Raw genomic sequence first — 15,255 nt, 5'->3', positions numbered from 1 at the left:
TAAGGTTACAGATAACACCTGTCTTTGCCAAAATGCCAGGAAAACCAGCACTGTTTATTTTTTTAATCAAATCAATATAACAGCAAGAGAAGTAGTTATGGTAACCCCCCACAAATAGTCATATACTTAGTAAATATTGCCAAGAGGAATAATTGACTTTGTATGAGTGAGGTTGCAATTGGCATTGCACTTGAGATTGAACATTTCAAACAAAGCTATATATATATTTACGAAAAAAAGAAGAAGAAAGAGAGGATAGATTTTTCTCCACATCACACGCTTCTGACAGTCCTACTTATTGACGTCTTCTCACAGGTCTTCACCTAGCGCCACTTCACAGCTGGCTGCTGCATGTTCAACGCTTTGGACGTTGTTGTTCCTGTCTGTATCCCCAACAGTAGCCTTAAAAAAAGTGTCATCTTTGGCAGCGTTGCCAAATACTTATAGAGGGGAAGTGAGGGTATAGGGAAGAGGGGAGGTTAGGGTATAGGGAAGGGTGGAGGATAGGGGAGGTGAGGGTATAGGGTAGGGGGAGGTTAGGGTAGAGGGGAGGTGAGGGGAGGGGGGAGGTTAGGGTATAGGGAGCGGGGAGGATAGGAGAGGGGGGAGGTTAGGGTATAGGGAAGGGTGGAGGATAGGGGAGGGGGGAGGTTAGGGTAGAGGGAAGGGAAGAGGTTAGGGTAGAGGGGAGGGGGGGAGGATAGTGGTGAGGTTATAGGGGAGGGGGAGGTAAGGGTATGGGAGAGGTTAGGGTATAGGGACGGTAAGGGTATAGTTGAGGGGGGAGGTTAGGAGAGGGGGAGGATAGGAGAGGGGGAGGATAGGGTATAGGGGAAAGGGAGGTTAGGGTATAGGGGAAAGGGAGGTTAGGGTAGGAAGGAGGATAGGGGAGGGAGGTGAGGGGAAGGATAGGGAATAGGGGAGGTTAGGTTAATTGGGAGCAGGGAGGTCAGGGTATAGGGGAGGGGGGAGGATAGGGGAGGGAGGTTAGGATAGAGGGGAGGTGAGGGTATAGGGAAGGGGGAGGTTAGGGGAGGGGGGAGATTAGGGTAGAGGGGAGGTGAGGTTATAGGGTATGGGGGAGGGTATAGGGGAGGGGGGAGGATAGGGGAGGGAGGTTAGGAGATAGGATAGGGGAGGCCACACAAACATGTTTTAAATTATTTTATATCATAAAACAACATCAGTATACATTTCAACATCTGTGCGCACAGTGAAACAATTCTGGGATGTGATTCAAAAACCATCAGTTCATCGTGAGACCATCTGACCCTAACTCTGTCCCTAACACTGAACCATAAGGAACCAGGAACCCTTGAAGGAACCAGGAACCCTCGAAGGAACAAGGAACCCTTGAGAAACAAGGAACCCTTGACAACCTGTGACATTAGTCACGTCCTGCGAGGTAGACGTTGAATCCGAAGTCTCCATCGTCCAGCTCTGATGAGGCGCCGTCGGTGGGTCACTGAAATGTTGGAGGAAAAACACAAATCGTTAGCCTTGTAGCATAATCTATGTTGTTAGCCATAGGCCAACGATGTCCATTACGCTATAAAGCTACCGATGACGATTACGCTATGAGGCTAATGATATCAATTATGCTATTATGCTACAATATCAATTACACTATGAGGCTAACGATCTAGATAACACTGAGGTTAACGATATTGATTATGATTTGAGGCTAACGATATGATTATGCTATGAGGCTAATGAAATCAATTATGCTATGAGGCTAACGATATGATTATGCTATGAGGCTAATGAAATCAATTATGCTATGAGGCTAATGAAATCAATTATGCTATGAGGCTAATGAAATCAATTGTGCTATTATGCTACAATATCAATTATACTATGAGGCTAACTATACAGATAACGCTATGAGGTAAACGATATCCATTATGCTATGAAGCTAACAATATAAATTATGCCAGGAGGCCAACAATGTTGATAACGCTATGGGACTACCGATGTAGATTATGCTGTGGGGCTACCGTTGTCGATTACCCTATGAGGCCTATGAGGCTTATATCCATTATGCTAAAAGGCTAACGATATCCATTATGCTTTGAGGCTAACGATATAAATGATGCCATTAGGCTAACAATGTTGATTATGCTTTGAGGCTACTGATATTGATTATGCTATGAGGTTAATGAAATCAATTATGCTATTATGCTACAATCTCAATTATACTATGAGGCTAACAATATAGATTACGCTATGAGGTAAACGATATCCATTATGCTATGACGCTAACAATATAAAATATAACTGCATGCAGTAATGTGGGGGTCAAGCTGAATGGGACTCTATAAACAAATTAGCAGAATAGACCAGAGTAGCCACATGAACAAGATAGATCTACGTCAGACACACTGCCTTCAGCACTTTCGACAAGTTGCACGTCAAAAAATAAAGGGTCGAGTGAGATATGATAACACTCACCCCCTTATAGGTCAAAGGTCACCAAATTCATTGAGTGTCTCCATGATGATGTCATGGGTCTATGTACCAAGTTTGGTTATGATATGTCAAAGGGTTGCTGAGAAATTGGCTTATTTCCTGTTTGGCGGTTTTGCAGTCGAATATGATTGGCTGTCGCGGTTATTTCCTATTTCCGTGAGATATCATTTACTAGCTATATGGGGAGGTCTCATAGTATCACCAGACATTGAAAATGTGTTTGAAATATACTCATGTGAAGAGAGAGGAGTTAAAACACATTGTCATTAATTATAGCGCCCCCTAGAGGTCAAAGGTCACCAAACCTAATGAGCGTCCCCATGATGATGTCATGGGTCTATTTACCAAGTTTGGTTATGATATGTCAAAGGGCTGCTGAGAAACAGGCTTACTTCCTGTTTGGCGGCTTCGTGGTCAAATTTGATTGGCTGTTGCGGCCAAACGGTTTTGAATTTGAACAATCTGTTCGATAACTTTTGTGAGGCATAGTCTGATCAACATATGTGCCAAGTTTCCAGATGATTGGACAAAATATGTGATGTGTGAAACATTTTGAAGGTTTTTGACATAAACCAAGATGGCGGACAATTTATCTTGACGCAATATGACGTCATAGGATGCGTTGAACTCGGCTTGGCCCAAGGATTCCAATGATACCTTGGTTGTGAATATTGGATGAATGGGTCAAAAGTTATAAACATGAATGCATGTCCAACTTTGACCTGTTGGTAGCGCTAGAGCTCATGGGCTAGCGACCTCAAATTTGCTGTGAGGGCTTATGGGACTGTCCTGAATCAGTGTGCCAAATTTCACAACCTTTTGCCTTTGGGTTCTATGGGCTGCCATAGACTCCCATTGAATGAAAATAATGTTTGACCTGTTGGTGGCGCTAGAGCTTATGGGCTAGCAACCTCAAATTTGCTGTGAGGGCTTATGGGACTGTCCTGAATCAGTGTGCCAAATTTCACAACTTTTTACCATGGGGTTCTATGGGCTGCCATAGACTCCAATGTCAGGAAAATAATAATAGGAAACAGTACGAAAACAATAGGTTGTCTCGCAGCTTCGCTGCTTGACCCCCAATTATGCTATGAGGCTAACGATGTCCAGCTAGGAGGCTAACGATGTCCAGCTAGGAGGCTAACCACATTCTGGGTCTCCCTCCAGATAGGTGGCTCCTCCATCAGCTCTCCTCAGCCCAGGGTTCCTGATCATTTTGTCCATGATTTTTTTAATTAATACAATGTGTGTTGAAATTGTAAATAATTCTACTTAAAGAAAATACTTTTGAGAATTCTAAACTGTTAGTATTTTTTATTCTTTGGACACCTCGTTTAAATAATTCAGAATCAAAGCGCTGTCTTGAATGTAGAAGATAGACTAGAAGATTAATTTCATATTTTAAACTTCAACATGCACACTTGAGAATTTGTAATTCAGGACTATAGTAAAACATTATGTGAATTGAACAGCATAGCTCTGGTGGTGAAACGATGTAAAAAAACTGTTAACCTTCCAAAGACTTGAGCAGTCCCATCGTAGTCCTCGTCTCGCTCCTGGTGGGTCGTCAGCTTCATCTGTTCACAATACAAACACATTAAAAGGGTGATGTTTCGTCACCAGCTGTTATGTTTTAGTTGTGTTTTAGTGTCCACCTAGATGTACGCTGGATAAACTACAGTAGTAGCAGCAGCTGATGTGACCTTAATTACCTCAAATCACAGCTTTGGCTAAAATTCACAGAATGAAAAATCTGAAGGAAAAATTAATTAACACCCTCTACGATCGTTAATTAAAAGGATCAAATAATTAAAAAGAACCTCCAGGTGTCAAGTGCTTGGTGATGGTTACCCTCCGTTCTCCGGTCCAGCCTGGTGCCCCATTCCTGGTCCAGGGGGATCTGGATACCCTCTGCTCCCCAGCCTCCGGTCCAGCCTGGTACCCCATGCCTGGTCGAGAGGGATATGGTCCAGGGGGGGGGGGGGGGGGGATCTGGTTAGCTGCTGGTCCCCAGCTCCTACAGTCCACCCTGGTGCCCCAGGCCTGCTCTAGTGGATCTAGTTACCTTACAGTCCACCCTGGTGCCCCAGGCCTGCTCTAGTGGATCTAGTTACCTTACAGTCCACCCTGGTGCCCCAGGCCTGCTCTAGGGGATCTAGTTACCCTACAGTCCACCCTGGTGCCCCAGGCCTGCTCTAGGGGATCTAGTTACCTTACAGTCCACCCTGGTGCCCCAGGCCTGCTCTAGGGGATCTAGTTACCTTACAGTCCACCCTGGTGCCCCAGGCCTGCTCTAGGGGATCTAGTTACCTTACAGTCCACCCTGGGGCCCCAGGCCTGCTCTAGGGGATTTAGTTACCTTACAGTCCACCCTGGTGCCCCAGGCCTGCTCTAGTGGATCTAGTTGCCCTACAGTCCACCCTGGTGCCCCAGGCCTGCTCTAAGGGATCTAGTTACCTTACAGTCCACCCTGGTGCCCCATACCTGGTCCAGCTGGATCAGGTCTATATCCTCCGGTCTCCCATTCCTGGTCCAGAGGGATCTGGATACCCACTGGTCCCCAGCCTCCGGTCTAGCCTGGTACCCCATGCCTGGTCCAGGGAGATCAAGTTAGCTGCTGGTCCCCAGCCTCTAGTAGTCTACCCTGGTGCCCCAGGCCTGGTCTAGGGGATCTAGTTACCCTACAGTCTAATTAAGTGCGAGAAAAGCGCTATACAAATCCAATGTTGTATTATTATTATTATTATTATGTGCCCCATACCTGGTCCAGCGGGATCTGGTCTCTGGTCTCCCATGCCTGGTCTAGGGGATCTGGTCACCTGCTGGTCCTCAGCCTCTGGTCCACCCTGGTCCTGGAGATCCTGTGAAGTCAGACAGCATCTTTATAGACCCATGCACATAGCGGTCTTCAATCTAACTACCAACCCCCCCGCAGAACCCCCTTACCTTGAGCTGGAACGACGATGGAGATCTTGGGGTGCTTTGGTCGTCTCGTTGCAAAATACAGCCAACAGACTTACCTTGAGCAGATCTAGTAGTTTGTTGCTGTTGGTTCATGTACAAATAATTGACTATACATTTCATATCCCCCCCATTTAGCAAATAATTCCCACCCATAAACAATGCTGACAACAGTACAAAATAACAAACTGTTCTCATGCCTTTTGTCTACTTCCTTACTACTCTCTGAAACATTGCATGCACATCGCATGAGTGTTGCCTTACTGATCAGGGTGTGATCTGAGTGACCAGAGATGCATGCTGGGATACTGTGCCATCTGACGCCTACAGTTCTGAAGACGTTCCCCCTCAGGAGAAACCAAGTTTTCAAAAGGCTGTCGTGACATCAGTTACATGACCTGGAACGTCCGTCAAGACCGTGACAGGGACTCCCCAAGGAGAAACGCCAACAGGTAGACTGTGAGGCTCCCCCTCTCGGCGACTAGAATACAACCCAGCTCTTACAGGAGAGAATCATGGAGCACAACGTTCCTCTTCATAGACCTTGAAGCCCCAGTGAGGCTTTCTTCACCTCCACTTCTGAAGAAGAGCACAACTGCAGCTCGACAGGGACGCTAGTTGGGATGTTTCCAAGATGGTTTCCGATTCAAGGGGGACCCATCTCCCAGGTCCAACTAGCCTCGTCTTTACAATTCAGCCAGAGAAAGAAAAGACTTGGATCTCAGGGCAGGAGTACAGGAGAACCAGAGGGCTTGCCAGCAGTCCATGTTGAGGTTAGGTAGGGAAGCCACGTCGCAGACTGGTTCATCTTTCATCGTCAGTCAGTTGGTTGGTTTCTCATCAGATTCTGTCCATTCGGAATGCTGTTAGTCCATCATCCATTGTACCAAGTAGCCATTGTCGCTTCCCATTGTTTGCATGATTCAGTCACACTGGAGTCCAAGCTACATGACAATCAAGTCATCCTGTCCAGTGTGTAGAAGGGTCAAATTGAGATCCAGATGCTAGATCGCTCCAGGCTCTTGCTGTATTCAACACCCACTTTGTTATCCTCTTTGATTTAGGCCACAGACTTGAGTCATCCAGAAACGTCCGACCAAAATACACTCAAGGGTGTTTCAGGAAGAGTAGTGTCCTGCTATAGCTGAAAATTTAAATGTTAATGTAATACAAGCCAAGTAGACGTAGAAAGATTGCCCCTCACACATGTAGTGCCCAGTACCAGGTTAAAGAATGCCCCTCTCACACTGAGTGCCCCTTGCCAGGGCAACGATTGCCCCTCTCACACTGAGTGCCCCTTGCCAGGGCAATGATTGCCCCTCTCACACATAGTGCCCCATGCCAGGGCAACGATTGCCCCTCTCACAGATAGTGCCCCGTGTCATGGCAACGATTGCCCCTCTCACACAAAGTGCCCCGTGTCAGGGCAACGATTGCCCCTCTCACACATAGTGCCCCATGCCAGGGCAACGATTGCCCCTCTCACACAGTGCCCCATGCCAGGGCAACGATTGCCCCTCTCACACAGTGCCCCATGCCAGGGCAACGATTGCCCCTCTCACACAGTGCCCCATGCCAGGGCAACGATTGCCCCTCTCACACAGTGCCCCATGCCAGGGCAACGATTGCCCCTCTCACACATAGTGCCCCATGCCAGGGCAACGATTGCCCCTCTCACACATAGTGCCCCATGCCAGGGCAACGATTGCCCCTCACATGAAGTATTACCCCATGCAATGCAAAGATCGCCCGTCTCACACTTAGTGCCCCATGCCAGGTTAAAGATTGCCCCGTACCAGGTTAAAGATAACCCCCCTTTATTTTCAGTTATTAGATTGTGCATTATACACAAAGGATTACAATACTGAAAGGAATACAAAGCCAAACAAGGTACTGTAAAATAAGCCATAATACCTACCTGAGGTGTCAGATTCAAATTGTGTCCAAAATTCTCAGAACTATTTCCGGTATCGTCCGACGTTGGTGATTGATGGAGCGCAAGGTGTCTCCAAAACATAAACAAGGTTGACTCCCGTCCCTGAATGGACGTCTGACAGAACAGTGGTTTCCTGAGTGAGTATCCTTCAGATGCAAACAGATGAGGCAGAGGACAGGCCCAGGGTTGGATAGGAGTAGCGAGAAGGACCGCCTAGTGTTGGGTTTGTAGGTCTTTGAGAGAGGAGAGACCAGTGGAGGTTTTGACGGAGAGACCAGCAGTGGGTTTGTAGGTCTTTGAGAGAGTAGAGACCAGTGGTGGGTTTGACTGATAGACCAGCAGTGGGTTTGTAGGTCTTTGAGAGAGTAGAGACCAGTGGTGGATTTGCCGGAGAGACCAGCACTGGGTTTGCAGGTCTTTGAGAGCGGAGAGACCAGTGGAGGGTTTGTAGGTCTTTCAGAGAGAGGTGAGACCAGTGGAGGTTTTGACAGACCTGCGGTGGGTTTGTAGGTCTTTGAGAGAGGAGACACCAGTGGTGGGTTTGACGGATTGAACAGTGGAGGTTTTGATGGAGAGACCAGTGGAGGGTTTATAGGTCCTTGAGAGAGGAGAGACCAGTAGTGGGTTTGACATTGAGACCAGTGGTGGGTTTGATGGAGAGACCAGTTGTGGCATTGTAGGTCTTTGAGAGAGGAGAGACCAGCGCTGGGTTTGTAGGTCTTTGAGAGAGGAGAGACCAGTGATGGGTTTGACAGAGACCAGCGCTGGGTTTGTAGGTCTTTGAGAGAGACCAGTGGAGGGTTTGTAGGTCTTTGAGGAGAGACCAGTGGAGGGTTTGTAGGTTTTTGAGAGAGGAGAGACCAGTGGTTGGTTTGACTGAGAGACCAGTGGTGGGTTTGACGGAGACCAGCGGTGGGTTTGTAGGTCCTTGAGAGAGGAGAGACCAGTGGAGGATTAGACGGAGAGACCAGTGGAGGGTTTGACTGAGAGACCAGTGGAGGGTTTGACTGAGAGACCAGTGGAGGGTTTGACTGAGAGACCAGTGGAGGGTTTGACTGAGAGACCAGTGGAGGGTTTGACTGAGAGACCAGTGGAGGGTTTGACTGAGAGACCAGTGGAGGGTTTGACTGAGAGACCAGTGGAGGGTTTGACTGAGAGACCAGTGGAGGGTTTGACTGAGAGACCAGTGGTGGGTTTGACGGAGACCAGCCGTGGGTTTGTAGGTCTTTGAGAGAGGAGAGACCAGCGGTTTAACGGAGAGACCAGTGGAGGGTTTGTAGGTCTTTGAGAGGAGAGACCAGCAGTGGGTTTGTAGGTCTTTGAGAGTCAGGGTCAGACCAGTGGTGGGGCGCTGGTGGGTCAGACCAGTAGTGGGGGTGCTGGTGGGTCAGACCAGTGGTGGGGGGACTGGTAGGTCAGACGAGTAGTGGGGGGCTGGTGGGTCAGACCACTGGTGGGGGGGCTGGTGGGTCAGACCAGTGGTGGTGGGGCTGGTGGGTCAGACCAGTGGTGGGGGGGCTGGTGGGTCAGACCAGTGGTGGGGGGGCTGGTGGGTCAGACCAGTGGTGGGGGGGCTGGTGGGTCAGACCACTGGTGGGGGGGCTGGGGCTTGAAGGTGTACGGAGGGAAACGTTGGAACGTGCTCTGTGGTTCTCAGGTGCAGGAACCAGGTTGGGTTCTAGTTGCTGAGAGGGACAGCCCTCACATCTCACCCCCTGGTGTGTCTCCTTGAGGAGTCCCTGTCGCCATCCTGAAGGACGTGCCAGTTCATGTAACTGACATGACGACGGCCTCTTAAACACTTGGGTTCCCCTGAGGGGGAACGTCTACACAACTGAAGGCCTCAAACAGCGCAGAACCCTAGCATGCATCTCTGGTCAGTCAGACCACACCCTTATCAGTAGGACAACACACATGGGATGTGATGCAATGTTGAGGAATTTAGTAGGAAAGTGGACGGAAAAAGTATTTTCTAGGGACGAATGAAAAGTATTTTCTAGGGACGAATGAGAGGCATGAGAACGGGGGGGGGGGGAAGAGAGAGAGAGAGAGAGAGAGAGAGAGAGAGAGAGAGAGAGAGAGAGAGAGAGAGAGAGAGCCTACAAGGGGCGGGGCAGGGCCTACGAGGGGCGGGGCAGGGCCTACGCAGGGCAGGGCCTATGAGGGGTAGGGCCTATGAGGGGCGGGACAGGGCCTATGAGGGGCGGGACAGGGCCTATGGGGGGGGGGGGGGGGGGGGGGGGCAGGTCCTACAAGGGAACCGGTTAAAACTAAACACTGTCAGCCCACAACATTAAAAGAAAATGTGGTGACTTACAGTTCGCAGTTTCTTCTTCTTTATGGTTCGATCGTTATACTCACAGAATCAGTTTCTTCTTCTTGAGCTGTGAAGGAGAGCAACGACATTAGTTTTACAGCTAGTTGTGTGTGTGTGTGTGTGTGTGTGTGTGTGTGTGTGTGTGTGTGTGTGTGTGTTTTGATTAGTGATTAATCCTATCAAAATAAGTTATTAGAATAAGTTATTTTTTCCCATTTAACTACGACGGTAACCGAATGCGGTGTCATTGTGTGACGTCATGTCCCCGCCCCCTACGTCTTCCACCAACTCCATCATCGAGTCATTGATAAATATCAGCAGCCCCGTCACCCGGCGAGAATCAATTAACTAAATTAAAAACAGCTTACGACGAATTACATCCAGAACTACCATTATTAAACATATCAAACTATTAAGATCAATTGTAAATAAATGTCCTACTCACAGCAGGTCCGGATGTAGCGGGCCGTTTCACTTCAAAAAGTGTTCGTTAACCCGACGGTCAACCTGGAGAACAAAGGACCAGACGGATCATTAGTTACATTCATAACTTGAACAGGACGTTTCTAACCATGCTTTGGTTCTAAAATAACGTCAATATTAACCGTGTAATGGAGACGGCTCAGCGTCTTCTTCAATCTAACCTGTTTGATGGAGTCAACAGCTGACTGAGCGCGAGCAGCAGCAGCACAGTGAGGCTCAATGGAGACGCAGCGCGAGCCGCACCGAGACCCGCGAAATAATCAGCGGATAATCAGCGGAACTACACGCAGGTGTGCGCCGCCATGTTATTCATTAAAAACGTAATTCCATTTTTGTGAATGGAGATTAAAACATTTCATCCATTACGTTTACATATGATAGTTTAAAACATCTGAATTTGTTCTTTATTATTTGTTATTCAATGCGTGTGTGTGCCCTGTGCGTGTGTGTGTGTGCGTGTGTGTGTGTGTGTCCGTCAAAGCGCGCCTCCATCATGGAGTCATTGATAGGCCCGTGACGATGCGAAGAATACGAATGAATTAAAATAATATAATAATTAAACTTATGAAGTAGGCCTGGCAAAAAAATGAATAATTAGAATAAATAAATCCATAACTGTTGTACTTACAGCAGGTCCGGAGGCAGTGGGCCGTTAACTTCAAGAAGAGTCAGTCAACCTGGTCGACAAAAGGACCACATTCATCATTAATAACTCCTCATTAAAACCGGAGACATAACGAGTCACAGTTATGACTTTAAAACCGACATTTCCAACTATTTTCAAGTTCAGTTGGTAGAATCGGGTCAAAGTTGACCGTGTGTGAGTCTGGAGCCGTTGGGCGGTTCAACGTTTTATTCAAACTGACCGGTTTGATCTGGTGGACTAACGGCTGAGGGAGCGCGAGACGCGGAGAAACCCGCGGAATAACCGGAGGAACTACATGCGTCATGTTTTTTATTTATTTTAAAAGTAATTGAATTTTGTGAATTGAAATTAAAATATTGTATTCATGACGGTTAGGCCTACATGTGTTAATATGAAACGTTTGAATTTATTCTCCTTTTTTTTTTATCCAAACAACGCGTTTCAAGGGGAGGAGTGGGAGGAAGGTGTGTGTGTGTGTGTGTGTGTGTGTGTGTGTGTGTGTGTGTGTGTGTGTGTGTGTGTGTGTGTGTGTGTGTGTGTGTGTGTGTGTGTGTGTGCGCAGTAGCGGACCTACCATTAAGGCGGAGTAGGTGAATGCCTTAGGCCCCCAACCAGTAGGGGGGCCCCCAACCAACCTCAATTTATTATTATTATTTTTTTAAGTACACAAACAGAGACGGTTAGAGGGTTAGGAAAAGGGTTAGGAAATGAAGTTACCCAAGTGGCTCAAATAAAAGAAAAAAGCGAAAAAGACGCAGATAAGTATTTGGCAACGCTGCCAAAGATGACACACTTTTTAACGGCTATTGTTGGGGATACAGACAGGAACAACAACGTCCAAAGCGTTGAACATGCCGCTACAGCAGCAGCAGCTAGCTGTGAAGTGGCGCTAGGTGAAGACATCAATAAGTAGGACTCTGTGTCAGAAGCGTGTGATGTGGAGAACAATCTATCTTTTTTTTTCTCTCTCTCTCTCTCTCTCTTTTTCTTTTATATATATATATATATATATATAGGTTTGTTTGAAATGTTCAATCTCAAGTGCAATGCCAATTGCAACCTCACACATACAAAGTCAATTATTCTTCTAGGCAATATTTGCTGAGTATATGGCTGTTTGTGATGTTTTGCTAAGTAGGCCTAATAAACAGTGCTGGCATTTTGGCAAAGACAGGTGTTACCTGAAACCTTATTCTCTGTTGGGTTCCATCGTGACTATTAGTTTGTGTAGTGCTACACTTTGTGTGTTCTCTGTTTTCCATCTTCATTTTGGAGTAAAGAAGTGTATGCAGGGCAGTGCCGGAGCTCCACACACGCAGAACACGCACTGCGCGTAGGGCACCAAGTGCCTGGGTGGGGGGCCCAAAATTAAGGTTGATAATTAATATATTACAATTTCCCCGGACGTACAACCCCCCCAGGGTTTAAAGGGGAAGTTTTTTCTTCTTCATGAGCAGCAGCATTCACGTTGCGACTCTTATCAACGGCTGAAAACATAAATAAAAAATAATAAATTGTTTGTTTAAATTGTTCGGCCACTAGGCGGGTCTGAACTATAATTGACCGCCACCAAACCAGTAGTCTAGGAGAGGATCCCAGTCTCACCAGTGACTCACCACCTCAACCAGTGCTCTAGGAGAGGATCCCAGTCACACCAGTGACTCACCACCTCAACCAGTGCTCTAGGAGAGGATCCCAGTCTCACCAGTGACTCACCACCTCAACCAGTGCTCTAGGAGAGGATCCCAGTCTCACCAGTGGCTCACCACCTCAACCAGTGCTCTAGGAGAGGATCCCAGTCTCACCAGTGACTCACCACAACCAGTGCTCTAGGAGAGGATCCCAGTCTCACCAGTGACTCACCACAACCAGTGCTCTAGGAGAGGATCCCAGTCTCACCAGTGACTCACCACCTCAACCAGTGCTCTAGGAGAGGATCCCAGTCTCACCAGTGACTCACCACCTCAACCAGTGCTCTAGGAGAGGATCCCAGTCTCACCAGTGGCTCACCACCTCAACCAGTGCTCTAGGAGAGGATCCCAGTCTCACCAGTGACTCACCACCTCAACCAGTGGAACCATCGCTTGAGAAGGAGAGACGCTCACTCTTCAAACTGTCACTTCCTCCTCGTATTCAGAAGGATCTGTCATAACGTTACCGGTTTTCAGGTCATCTGTCACTTGGACTAAATTTACATGAAATAGCTTTATGTTAATTGTGGGACATCTAATGAAGAAAATAATAAGGCCCGTCTAGGTGTGTCATTGATATACGTCATCACAGGGAAGAGCCCAGATGCTAGCTCATGGTTGAGCCAACTTTAGTTTGCTAGCTAGATTAGCTAACAGTAGTTCTCTCTAACGTCTCTTGTGAATGTGATGTTTATATATTTGTGTTTCACTGTTCCTTGTTGAATTGTCTCTCCACTCCCACATCCTGGATGTCGTAGTTTCACTAATAAAAACACAACGCCGTCCTTCTGGATCCTTCTTGTGCGGCAGCCATCTTAGGTTGTAGGTTTCCGTAGCCACCTAGAGGAGGTACATCCTCCAATGACACACCCTATTGTGATGTCACCGTCTCTCAACAGCTACAAAACATCTTCTAGGAGTGAGGAGACTGTGACATCACAAGAGGGCGTGTTACTGGCACCTCTTGATGCCAACCAAACCATTCCTAACGAGAGGAGGTGTGTTATGTCAATGAGTTTGGCTGCCAGTCAGGAGAAGGCCTCACCAGGAAATAGCTGCTGCTGGAACTTCCCTAACGACCGACTGACACCATGAGACACATCTTCATCAGGGAGAAACCGACTATGGACCCTTTATCACATTATTGAATACATTCAGTTAATAATCAGTGGAACTTCACCCCTACCAGAGCAGACCGGATATGAACATTTAACATCATCAGTTATTTATTACATTTATCTTTGTTTATGTCCAGTCTTTTCCTTTCTTACTCTTAATAATGAGCAGAAACAGTGAAGAAGCTGAGAACTAAACCGGTATAAACCTGTACTGTTTTAACCTTCTGTTTAAAATGCTTTTCCAATGAAAACCCATTAAAGTGAAGGTCAGCCACCGTCTCGCTGTGTTTGAGATGAGTGATGGTATGAATGGAGGCGCGGCCGCCACAGGTTTGGTATGAGGAAGAAGACGTGAGGTGAGGATTTGATCTTTGTGAGATTGTACTGATCACCTGGAACACAGGAGAGGCCTTCTCTAGGTCACGTGTTTCTATTCTCTACATTATCTACATTTATCTCTTCATGGAAATCATGGGAACACTTAACAATAAGGTACATTAATACATTAAATACCTTAATAATAAAACATTAACCATGAATTTACATTAGTTAATGCAGTCATAAGCATTAACAGTTAATGAATAGTAATCATTTCATTTCATTTCATTCAATGGTGTTCATGTTTACTAATAGTGTCCCTGTGAACTAAATACACATGTTAACCGTATTAAGTTTCCCATGCTGATAGTGTATAATACTGGTTATTACTGCATTCACTAATGTTGATGAATGTTTCATAAAGAAGGACCAGGAGACAGAATACACATATCTTATATTTATGTATATATACTTTGTTTACTTTTTACATCATTTATGTTATAGATTTGATTAATTTCATTGTTTCATTTATTTTCTTCCAATCTTGATCAATACCTAATAGGTTAACAATCGATAGTTTCCATTTCAAAAGTGTTCACAATTCAGAATTCATCATTTTGTGAATAAATTAGAAACACTACTATCTAGTGGCCAAACTCGGTTACAGCACCAACTTTATTTTATTTCTGTTTAAAAAGCTACAACCAGAAAGGAGCCGTGTCAATTTCAATCAATGAGAATAATCACATTCCATACAAACATTATTCATTAAAAATGAGTATTTATTTTTGTAGGTTGAAGAGTAAATTACTCTTTTAAAAAAAACACATTTAATACACTACCTATCACGACCCATGACCCCAGTACATGTAATACACTATCTATCACATGACCCCAGTACATGTAATACACTATCTATCCCATGACCCCAGTACATGTAATACACTATCTATCCCATGACCCCAGTACATATAATTAAGCAATCTTACACGAGATGGCGTTCTTGAATGTCATTATTGGTACGCGAAGCACAGCTGTAGGAACAAGGTCCGAAGTCCTGTGCTTCAAGTACCAATAATGACATTCAAGAACACCATCGAGTGTAAGATTGCAATTCAATAACACAAACCATCTTCATTATCAACAATATTGTAAAATATTTTCATATTGTGGGTTAATTTGCCCTCAAATGCAAGCTTTCTGCCAGAGTTAATCTCCATCAGAAAATAGTTCCTATAGTAACGATAGCCGACTCTTGGTCAGTTGAACGTTGTTATGGAAACTAGGCTCATGAAAGTAGTACTGTAATTAGGCAC

At 46.1% G+C, this 15,255-nt stretch overlaps 1 protein-coding gene across 3 annotated transcripts; it reads right to left on the bottom strand.

Moving 5' to 3' along the window:
- Positions 1-1,149: 1,149 nt before the first annotated feature.
- Positions 1,150-5,743, bottom strand: LOC311350727 (uncharacterized protein). 3 transcript variants are annotated; one of them, XM_084470798.1, is made up of 5 exons: positions 5,231-5,743; positions 4,954-5,060; positions 4,321-4,418; positions 3,982-4,046; positions 1,150-1,465 (listed from the first exon to the last, which is right to left on the bottom strand). In XM_084470798.1, exons 1-4 carry the CDS (start codon positions 5,262-5,264, stop codon positions 4,043-4,045), a joined length of 243 nt encoding a protein of 80 aa, XP_084326924.1. In that variant the 5' UTR covers positions 5,265-5,743; the 3' UTR covers positions 1,150-1,465; positions 3,982-4,042. The 3 variants fall into 3 exon arrangements, 2 of the variants coding, with proteins under 2 accessions (XP_084326924.1, XP_084326923.1); XR_014636681.1 differs by lacking the exon at positions 4,954-5,060 and having other exon boundaries at positions 4,290-4,418; positions 5,231-5,362; XM_084470797.1 differs by lacking the exon at positions 4,954-5,060 and having other exon boundaries at positions 5,231-5,740.
- Positions 5,744-15,255: the final 9,512 nt, after the last annotated feature.

Source organism: Micromesistius poutassou (genome assembly GCF_964030765.1).
Source record: "Micromesistius poutassou genome assembly, chromosome: 7".
In the NCBI taxonomy this organism is placed as follows: domain Eukaryota; kingdom Metazoa; phylum Chordata; class Actinopteri; order Gadiformes; family Gadidae; genus Micromesistius; species Micromesistius poutassou.
The sequence above is the reverse complement of the archived record's forward strand: the minus strand, read 5'-3'. Positions and strand labels throughout refer to the sequence as shown.

What these genes read in the sequence shown, in the direction of transcription:
- LOC311350727 (XM_084470797.1), bottom strand. Translation starts at nt 5,264, where the DNA reads ATGGGAGACCAGAGACCAGATCCCGCTGGACCAG. An exon ending in GCTGGACCGGAGAACGGAGG is followed by an intron (nt 4,047 to 4,320) that starts GTAACCATCACC and finishes TATTGTGAACAG; the next exon opens with ATGAAGCTGACGACCCACCA. An exon ending in ACTGCTCAAGTCTTTGGAAG is followed by an intron (nt 1,466 to 3,981) that starts GTTAACAGTTTT and finishes CCAACATTTCAG; the next exon opens with TGACCCACCGACGGCGCCTC.